Raw genomic sequence first — 10234 nt, 5'->3', positions numbered from 1 at the left:
GCTTACATCATCCGCCCAGAATCTAGAGCGTGACTCGTGTCTCAGGCTGCAGTTTGTTAGCAGTTTACTACAATAGTATTTAGTTCACCCTGCCAATGTGTAAGTATCAAACTATAGCATTACGTATATTTTAAAAATAACCATTGTACAGAATTGATAGTTTTTTATTAAGTGAAATGTAAGGGACATTCGTTGTCTTTGTGTGACTCAGTCTTTCCTGATAAGGCTGATGATGTCATTGTGCTGTGTAAGCGAGAATTTAAGTTTCGGTTTGTATCACCCTTCAAAGTGTAGTAATTTCAGTTAAATATAGAAGAGCACATCACTCTGTTTTACATTCATTATCAGTGCTGAGTGAATTCCATGGCAGTAAACTGCTCACAAACTGCAGCCTGAGACACGAGTCACGCTCTTGATTCTGTGCGGATGGAGGAAGCCCCTGGGAGCAGCTGCGTCATTCTGGACGCTTCTGGCTGCCCCTGGCATCTGCTCGTAGCTACTGCCAGGGCTATAAAAGCAGCTCCTGTAGCTGCACTGGCAGAACATCGGCGGAGGAGGGAGCAGCGCTCACAGCTGAAGCGAGCCTCACTGTGAAGCACATCAACAAGCATGGCTCTGAGTGTTTACTTCCCTGCTATGCACGTGATGGAGAGGAGCGTCTGGCCAGGCTGGCCGGTCTGGAACCCCCGCGGTGAAAGTCTCTTCCAGCAGCTGCAGCGAGACATGAGGAGTGAGATCGAGAGGATGGAGAGAATCTTCCGTGGAGTCGATCAGCTCAGCAGCCACACGCGGGCTCCGGGCAGCCTCGGAGACGCACTGCTGCAGCAGCCGGCCGTGAGCAGTGGGTTCCAGATTGAAGATCCACAGGAGCAGGGAGGCGGGTTTGTCGCGTCCCTGGACGTGCAGGACTTCTCCCCACAGGACCTGGCCGTGAAGGTGTCTGGAGACAAGCTGGTGGTGGCCGGACGGCGCGAGGTGAAGAGCGGAGAAGTCAGCAGCGGCAGCTACAGCCACAGCTGCCAGGAGTTCCACAGGGAGACGCAGCTGCCCAGGGACGTGGACCCGCAGAGCGTGAGCTGCTGCTTGACTGAAGACGGGAAGCCGAAGTTCAAGGCTCAGCGCCGCGCCCTCCCTGCAGCGGCCGAGAGGGTGGTGGTCATTGAGCAGCCAGCGACAGCGACTCCTGGCACGGCCTCTCAGTCCACTGGCACCACTCACGCGTAGAGTGGCGCCTGGAGCATCCATTCCAGCAATCTGCTTCATTGATGTTTTAATTGTGTGGATATTTAGTTAAATCAGTTTCTTCTATCCACGCTATGTTCAGTAATATTTACGTGTTTCAGCGTTCACATTCAACTTCATTGGATTAAGAGTATCACTGTAAAGGATTGTGAAATCGTATCGCATCGTTTTAATTTGCCATTACACGTTCATATATTGCAATAAGATAATGATAAATGTTATCTTCAAGTATTTTTCATCATTTCACATGACTATTTTCCACAGTCTAATTTTCGAACTACTATAATACTATAGTACGGGGTTACCCCGTATTCGTGTACAGGGAAATTGATTTTCAGGTCCATACGGCTTACTACAGCCGTTTTATAACGGGCAAAACAATGTTTTGTGTTTCTCCCCTTGTGATGAGACTTTGTAGGATGAACGTTGAGATTTGTAAGGGGCACGGGGTGACCAATAAGGTCTGAATTGGTCTGTAATAAGAGAGGCAATGGTTAGGGGTTGACAGGTGTGCGTTGGCACTGCGTGCCACGTCGCTTTGTCATACAGCTGACACTCCGATGAGCAATGATTCAGCGACGCACGGTGCCAAAGGGGCCGTCCATAAATGACGTCACGCGATTTTTGACCCCCCCCCCCCCATCGTCACACGGCGTAAAAAAAGTCAGACCCCCCCCCCTCAAATATGACGTCACAAAGCTCTGCCCCCCCCCCAAAAAAAAACATGCTTCAAATCGCTTCAAACTATTGTCATTGTAGTGCGTATTTAATGTGGCGCTGCACTCTGATGTTGTAGGAGAAAACATTTATTAAAAAGTCTATTTAATTAAGTAGAACGTGTTGTCTGTATTTATTTAAAGTTGCGCATTTTGATGTGACGTCACATTTTTCAGCCCCCCCCCTCGTCACACATCGTCACAAATATCTGACCCCCCCCCGCCCCCCCTAGGTGCGTGACGTCATTTATGGACGGCGCCAGTGCAATGTGGCTACCTCTGACCCAAAAGTCGCTCTCTGGAGCTGCTGTGCGCGTGTGTGGTGGGGGGAGCGGTGGCGCAGCGGTTAGCGCACTGCGCTCTGAACCCCGACTACACGAGTTCGAATCCTGGGCCCCCCTTCCCCCTAGGTCGACTCAGCCTCAAATGAGTACCTGGTGCGCGGTGTGTAGTAAACATCGCCACTGGGGGAGACAAAGGCGGCCGGGCGTGGTGTTGGCCAACCACCCCGTCGTGTGCCACAGTGCCGATCTTAATCGGTGCTGCCACTCGCTAACAGCACTTGCCCCAACAGTCTGTCACAGGCTACACGGGGGATCTTTGTCTTTGTTGGACTGTGAGCGCTGTGCCCCAGTGTTTTATGTATTTGGAACGTCGCCGGCTGTGTCCACGCTGTTCACTTCCCGACGTAACATGGCGGAATGTTCCTCCACGTCGTTGACTTCCCCACATAACATGGCTGACTCTGTCTCCACGGTGTTTACTTCCCCACGTAACATGGCTGACTGCCTCCACAGTGTTCACTTCCCCACGTAACATGACTGACTACCTCCACAGTGTTCACTTCCCCACGTAACATGGCTGACTGCCTCCACGGTGTTCACTTCCCCACGTAACATGGCTGATTACCTCCACAGTGTTCACTTCCCCACGTAACATGGCTGACTGTGCCTCCACGGTGTTCACTTCCCCACGTAACATGGCTGACTGTGCCTCCACACACTCGCGCGTCCCGCTCCCCTCCTTTTGCTTGTGCCGATCCCGCCTGACAGCCTCCTCGCTTACGGCCTCCACAGGGATGGAGGCGAGGAAAGAAGAGGACGAGGAGGAGGAGGAGATGAAGAAGGAGGACGGCGGGGAGGAGATGGCAGCGCCCGGGGCCCCGAGGAAGAGGGAGCCAGGCGCGGCTCCCCACGGGAACTTCATCAACTACGCAGCCTTCAACCCCCCGGCTCGACGCGTCGCGCTGCTGCCCCGCGAGCTTCTGAGGCGGCTCCTGCCGGAGTCCGCGCCGCCGTTCCTCGCCCTGGACGTGGGCTGCAACAGCGGGGTGAGCGCAACTCCACGTTACCACGGACGGGGCTGAGGACGTCGACCGCTGGGGAAGGTTCTGAAACTCTCGGGACGTTCACTCGAACAACGCCGTGGCCGTGAGACTCGTCCAGTCCCAGTGTGGTATAGTGTACTAGTCACTATGGTAGTGTACTAGTCACTGTCGTAGTGTACTAGTCACTGTGGTAGTGCGGTAGTGTAGTAGTCACTGTGTGGTGGTGTACTAGTCACTGTGGTAGTGTGGTAGTGTACTAGTCACTGTGGTAGTGTGGGGGTGTACTAGTCACTATGTGGTAGTGTACTAGTCACTGTGTGGTGGTGTGGTAGTGTACTAGTCACTGTGGTAGTGTGGTAGTGTACTAGTCACTGTGTGGTAGTGTGGTAGTGTACTAGTCACTGTGGTAGTGTGGGGATGTACTAGTCACTGTGTGGTAGTGTACTGGTCACTGTGTGGTAGTGTGTTAGTGTACTAGTCACTGTGTGGTAGTGTACTAGTCACTGTGGTAGTGTGTTAGTGTACTAGTCACTGTGTGGTAGTGTGGTAGTGTACTAGTCACTGTGTGGTAGTGTACTAGTCACTGTGTGGTAGTGTACTAGTCACTGTGTGGTAGTGTGGTAGTGTACTAGTCACTGTGTGGTAGTGTGGTAGTGTACTAGTCACTGTGTCGTAGTGTACTAGTCACTATGGTGGTGTGGGGGTGTACTAGTCACTGTGTGGTAGTGCACTAGTCACTGTGTGGTAGTGTGTTAGTGTACTAGTCACTGTGTGGTAGTGTGGTAGTGTACTAGTCACTGTGTGGTAGTGTGGTAGTGTACTAATCACTGTGTAGTAGTGTGGTAGTGTACTAGTCACTGTGTGGTAGTGTGTTAGTGTACTAGTCACTGTGAGGTAGTGTGGTAGTGTACTAGTCACTGTGTAGTAGTGTGGGGGTGTACTAGTCACTGTGTGGTAGTGTGGTAGTGTACTAGTCACTGTGTGGTAGTGTGGGGGTGTACTAGTCACTGTGTGGTAGTGTGGTAGTGTACTAGTCACTGTGTGGTAGTGTGGGGGTGTACTAGTCACTGTGTGGTAGTTTACTAGTCACTGTATGGGGGTGTACTAGTCACTGTGTGGTAGTGTGGGGGTGTGCTAGTCACTGTGTGGTAGTGTGGTAGTGTACTAGTCACTGTGTGGTAGTGTGGGGGTGTACTAGTCACTGTGTGGTAGTGTGCGGGTGTACTAGTCACTGTGTGGTAGTGTGGTAGTGTACTAGTCACTGTAGGGTAGTGTGGTAGTGTACTAGTCACTGTGTAGTAGTGTGGGGGTGTACTAGTCACAGTGTGGTAGTGTGGTAGTGTACTAGTCACTGTGGTAGTGTGGTAGTGTACTAGTCACTGTGTGGTAGTGTGGTAGTGTACTAGTCACTGTGTGGTAGTGTACTAGTCACTGTGTGGTAGTGTGGTAGTGTACTAGTCACTGTGTGGTAGTGTGGTAGTGTACTACTCAATGTGTGGTAGTGGTAGTGTACTAGTCACTGTGTGGTAGTGTGGTAGTGTACTAGTCACTGTGTGGTAGTGTGGGGGTGTACTAGTCACTGTGTGGTAGTGTGGTAGTGTACTAGTCACTGTGTGGTAGTGTGGGGGTGTACTAGTCACTGTGTGGTAGTGTGGGGGTGTACTAGTCACTGTGTGGTAGTGTGCGGGTGTACTAGTCACTGTGTGGTAGTGTGGTAGTGTACTAGTCACTGTAGGGTAGTGTGGTAGTGTACTAGTCACTGTGTGGTAGTGTGCGGGTGTACTAGTCACTGTGTGGTAGTGTACTAGTCACTGTGGTAGTGTGGGGGTGTACTAGTCACTGTGTGGTAGTGTGGTAATGTACTAGTCACTGTGTGGTAGTGTGGTAGTGTACTAGTCACTGTGTGGAGGTGTACTAGTCACTGTATGGTAGTGTACTAGTCACTGTGTGGTAGTGTGGTAGTGTGGTAGTGTACTAGTCACTGTGTGGTAGTGTGGTAGTGTAATAGTCACTGTGTGGTAGTGTGGGGGTGTACTAGTCACTGTGTTGTAGTGTACTAGTCACTGTGGTAGTGTGGTAGTGTACTAGTCACTGTGTGGTAGTGTTGAGGTGTACTAGTCACAGTGTGGTAGTGTGGTAGTGTACTAGTCACTGTGTGGTAGTGTGGGGGTGTACTAGTCACTGTGTGGTAGTGTGGTAGTGTACTAGTCACTGTGTGGTAGTGTGTTGGTGTACTAGTCACTGTGTGGTAGTGTGGTAGTGTACTAGTCACTGTGTGGTAGTGTGGTAGTGTACTAGTCACAGTGTGGTAGTATGGTAGTGTACTAGTCACTGTCTGGTAGTGTACTAGTCACTGTCTGGTAGTGTACTAGTCACTGTGTGGTAGTGTGGTAGTGTACTAGTCACTGTGTGGTAGTGTGGGGGTGTACTAGTCACAGTGTGGTAGTGTACTAGTCACTGTGTAGTAGTGTGTGGGTGTACTAGTCACTGTGTAGTAGTGTGGGGGTGTACTAGTCACTGTGTGGTAGTGTGGTAGTGTACTAGTCACAGTGTGGTAGTATGGTAGTGTACTAGTCACTGTCTGGTAGTGTACTAGTCACTGTCTGGTAGTGTACTAGTCACTGTGTGGTAGTGTGGTAGTGTACTAGTCACTGTGTGGTAGTGTGGGGGTGTACTAGTCACAGTGTGGTAGTGTACTAGTCACTGTGTAGTAGTGTGTGGGTGTACTAGTCACTGTGTAGTAGTGTGGGGGTGTACTAGTCACTGTGTGGTAGTGTGGTAGTGTACTAGTCACTGTGTGGTAGTGTGGGGGTGTACTAGTCACTGTGTGGTAGTGTGGTAGTGTACTAGTCACTGTGTGGTAGTGTGGGGGTGTACTAGTCACTGTGTGGTAGTTTACTAGTCACTGTATGGGGGTGTACTAGTCACTGTGTGGTAGTGTGGGGGTGTACTAGTCACTGTGTGGTAGTGTGGTACTGTACTAGTCACTGTGTGGTAGTGTGGGGGTGTACTAGTCACTGTGTGGTAGTGTGCGGGTGTACTAGTCACTGTGTGGTAGTGTGGTAGTGTACTAGTCACTGTAGGGTAGTGTGGTAGTGTACTAGTCACTGTATAGTAGTGTGGGGGTGTACTAGTCACAGTGTGGTAGTGTGGTAGTGTACTAGTCACTGTGGTAGTGTGGTAGTGTACTAGTCACTGTGTGGTAGTGTGGTAGTGTACTAGTCACTGTGTGGTAGTGTACTAGTCACTGTGTGGTAGTGTGGTAGTGTACTAGTCACTGTGTGGTAGTGTGGTAGTGTACTACTCACTGTGTGGTATTGGTAGTGTACTAGTCACTGTGTGGTAGTGTGGTAGTGTACTAGTCACTGTGTGGTAGTGTGGGGGTGTACTAGTCACTGTGTGGTAGTGTGGTAGTGTACTAGTCACTGTGTGGTAGTGTGGGGGTGTACTAGTCACTGTGTGGTAGTGTGCGGGTGTACTAGTCACTGTGTGGTAGTGTACTAGTCACTGTGGTAGTGTGGGGGTGTACTAGTCACTGTGTGGTAGTGTGGTAGTGTACTAGTCACTGTGTGGTAGTGTGGTAGTGTACTAGTCACTGTGTGGTAGTGTGGGGGTGTACTAGTCACTGTGTGGTAGTGTGGTAGTGTACTAGTCACTGTGTGGTAGTGTGGTAGTGTAATAGTCACTGTGTGGTAGTGTGGGGGTGTACTAGTCACTGTGTGGTAGTGTGGTAGTGTACTAGTCACTGTGTGGTAGTGTGGGGGTGTACTAGTCACTGTGTTGTAGTGTACTAGTCACTGTGGTAGTGTGGTAGTGTACTAGTCACTGTGTGGTAGTGTTGAGGTGTACTAGTCACAGTGTGGTAGTGTGTTGGTCTACTAGTCACTGTGTGGTAGTGTGGTAGTGTACTAGTCACTGTGTGGTAGTGTGGGGGTGTACTAGTCACTGTGTGGTAGTGTGGTAGTGTACTAGTCACTGTGTGGTAGTGTGTTGGTGTACTAGTCACTGTGTGGTAGTGTGGTAGTGTACTAGTCACTGTAGGGTAGTGTGGTAGTGTACTAGTCACTGTGTGGATAGTGTGGTAGTGTACTAGTCACTGTGTGGTAGTGTTGAGGTGTACTAGTCACTGTGTGGTAGTGTGGGGGTGTACTAGTCACTGTGTGGTAGTGTGGTAGTGTACTAGTCACTGTGTGGTAGTGTGGTAGTATACTAGTCACTGTGTGGTAGTGTACTAGTCACTGTGTGGTAGTGTAGGGGTGTACTAGTCACTGTGTGGTAGTGTAGGGGTGTACTAGTCTCTGTGTGGTAGTGGTAGTGTACTAGTCACTGTGTGGTAGTGTGGGGGTGTACTAGTCACTGTGTGGTAGTGTGAGGGTGTACTAGTCACTGTGTGGTAGTGTGGTAGTGTACTAGTCACTGTAGGGTAGTGTGGTAGTGTACTAGTCACTGTGTGGTAGTGTGGTAGTGTACTAGTCACTGTGTGGTAGTGTTGAGGTGTACTAGTCACTGTGTGGTAGTTTGGGGGTGTACTAGTCACTGTGTGGTAGTGTGGTAGTGTACTAGTCACTGTGTGGTAGTGTGGTAGTATACTAGTCACTGTGTGGTAGTGTACTAGTCACTGTGTGGTAGTGTAGGGGTGTACTAGTCACTGTGTGGTAGTGCGGGTGGCCATGGGCCTGAGACATGTTTACAAAAATGCATTTTCACCTTTCTCCCACAGATGGAATACACTACCCCATATGCGCGTTGTTCATCATTATGTGAGTGTCAAACACGTGAGTCATGGAAATTCATCATTAGCTCCAGACTTTTTGTCAATTAACTGCTGGATGAAGGCCTATGCCATGCCATGTTGGTCACGGGTGGTTTTGGCAATCAAGGTTGCTGAAGGTGCGTGTCAAGGACTGGTTCAGACATATCACCGGTTTGAGGCGTTTATTAGATATTTAAAGTTGCATTCATGCCAGTAGCTGAACATCGTACTTAGTCTCGTTGGCTTTTTTGACCTAGAATCACTGCGTCATAGGTTTGTATTGAATAAAGTTGCATCTAATACTGTGGCCAGAATCAAAATATTCATACTGGAGGAATGCGATGAGCGATAAAGCTCTTTTTCGCAGACGTCCAGTAGAAGGAGGGTAAGAACGTTACAACAACAAAAAATACAAAACATGATAGTAGTGCAAAGTGCAAGAGAGGTAAACAAATCACCCAAACACATACAAATAAAACTAAACTATCCCCATCCTACCAGGCAAAGCCCACTGAGGTATTAACTTATTTTCATTATGAATAATGAAGTACTCCATCCTCGCATCACGTCTGTTTTTTTACCACATCCTCCAGCAAATAAACAAACCCGCCACCGGTGTCCTCGTGTTTTCTCGCAGGAGCTGACGGTGGCTGTGTATCGGCACCTGACGGGGCTGGACCAGCCCGAGGGTGGACGCTCTGGGCAGGTTGCCCGCGTGCTGCCGCTGTCTGTGCTGGCGTGCGACCTGGACGCCGATCTGGTGGAGCGTGCGCAGGGCGACAATCCTCACCCGGAGGTCATCGCCTACGAGGCGTTTGACTTCATGGACACCGCAGCACGAGACGCCGCGCTGGACGCCTTCCTGCGACGCCACGGCCGGGCGCGCTTTGACCTGTGCCTGTGCATGTCGGTGACGATGTGGATTCACCTGCACCACGGCGATGCCGGCCTGCGGCGTTTCCTCGCGGCCGCCGCGCGCACCGCCACCTTCCTGTTGGTCGAGCCGCAGCCGTGGAGGTGCTACCGAGCGGCCGCGCGCCGCCTGCGCCGTCTGGGGCTGGCCGAGTTCCCCCTCCTGCCGGATCTGCGGCTCCTGCGTGGGGCTGGCGGCGGTGGCGGCCGCGCGGAGGCCGATGAGCTGGCCGCCTTGCTGGGAGAGGAGGGAGACATGCGCTTGCTGTCCAGCCTGGGCAGCACCGAGTGGGGGCGGTCCCTGCTGCTGTTTGGACGAACGGGAGTGGCCTTGGGATGCATTGACAAAAGTACCGATTGAAACTGCGTTGCTGCTGTGGCCTTCGAGGATCTGTTGCCTATTTGGAGAGAATTCGTGGTCGGAAATGTTAAGTGTTTTTCAGTTTTTAACACCTTTATTTGTTGATGGTACGTTGTTTTCTCGTCGTGCGTGTAAATGCAGCATGTTGTTGAAAACGTGTTATAATTTATCAGAATATTATATATAAAGTGACAACAATGCAAAACATACCTTTTTTGTACCTCTGAAAAGAAAATTGTATACAAAATGAGTTGTCCGTTTTGAAGGACCCAACCAGAATCATTTATGATAAAGGGATTTTTTTTTATATAAATGGGACAACAGCATCTCATATAATGGAAAATGAATATCACCAACTTCAAATCATTGTTTGGAGGAGGTATTTTGAAAATTATATCAAACCCAGCCCATGGAAGACATACAGAAATATTTCCTCTTCACATGCGATTTTCCTCAAATAATTTAAGGCAGCTCATGATGTAACAGTGTAGGCTGCTTTGTAAAGGTGAACTATGTCCCTGTTTCCTTTGGATTTCCACGTGCATCTGAAATATGATTGAAATGCACATGTAAATGTTTTGGATATGCCACTTTTATATTTATAGTGAAATAAAATCTGAACATTGTAAATAGTTGATGGGTGCATTGTACTTGTTACTGATAATCTTGGATCAATATCTTTAAATGGTAAATGTTTGAGGCCAAACCAGTGTGATGAGACCCATGGAGATGACACTTCTCCGTTGTACCTACTGCAAACAGGGTACGCAGCAGCACTGGTGCCTGATTAGATTCCTTGAAGTGGAATCTGATCATTTGCTGTAACTGCTGCAATGGAACAATCTTTGTGGTGACGGAATGTTATGACACGTCTGTTATTCATAGCCATGCACTTAGTGTCCTGCCTCGCACAAGCATACAAT

At 49.7% G+C, this 10234-nt stretch overlaps 1 protein-coding gene across 3 annotated transcripts; it reads left to right on the top strand.

Annotated features, from left to right (window-relative positions):
• The first annotated feature begins 2941 nt into the window (after window positions 1-2941).
• Window positions 2942-9943, top strand: LOC142906550 (pre-miRNA 5'-monophosphate methyltransferase-like). Of its 3 annotated transcripts, none has more exons than XM_076054665.1 (2): window positions 2942-3288; window positions 8676-9943. In XM_076054665.1, exons 1-2 carry the CDS (start codon window positions 3037-3039, stop codon window positions 9309-9311), a joined length of 888 nt encoding a protein of 295 aa, XP_075910780.1. In that variant the 5' UTR covers window positions 2942-3036; the 3' UTR covers window positions 9312-9943. The 3 variants fall into 3 exon arrangements, with proteins under 3 accessions (XP_075910780.1, XP_075910785.1, XP_075910790.1); XM_076054670.1 differs by lacking the exon at window positions 2942-3288 and adding an exon at window positions 5810-8060; XM_076054675.1 differs by lacking the exon at window positions 2942-3288 and adding an exon at window positions 5814-8045.
• Window positions 9944-10234: the final 291 nt, after the last annotated feature.

This window comes from Petromyzon marinus, chromosome 4 (genome assembly GCF_048934315.1).
Source record: "Petromyzon marinus isolate PM22_M1 ecotype Great Lakes invasive population chromosome 4, UKy_Petmar_22M1.pri1.0, whole genome shotgun sequence".
Lineage (NCBI taxonomy): Eukaryota > Metazoa > Chordata > Hyperoartia > Petromyzontiformes > Petromyzontidae > Petromyzon > Petromyzon marinus.
The sequence above is the reverse complement of the archived record's forward strand: the minus strand, read 5'-3'. Positions and strand labels throughout refer to the sequence as shown.

Excerpts from the sequence above, each read along its gene's own strand:
- LOC142906550 (XM_076054665.1), top strand. The coding sequence starts at position 3,037 with ATGGAGGCGAGGAAAGAAGAGGACGAGGAGGAGGAGGAGATGAAGAAG. Across the intron at positions 3,289-8,675 it reads ACGTGGGCTGCAACAGCGGG|GAGCTGACGGTGGCTGTGTA; the intron begins GTGAGCGCAACT and ends GTTTTCTCGCAG.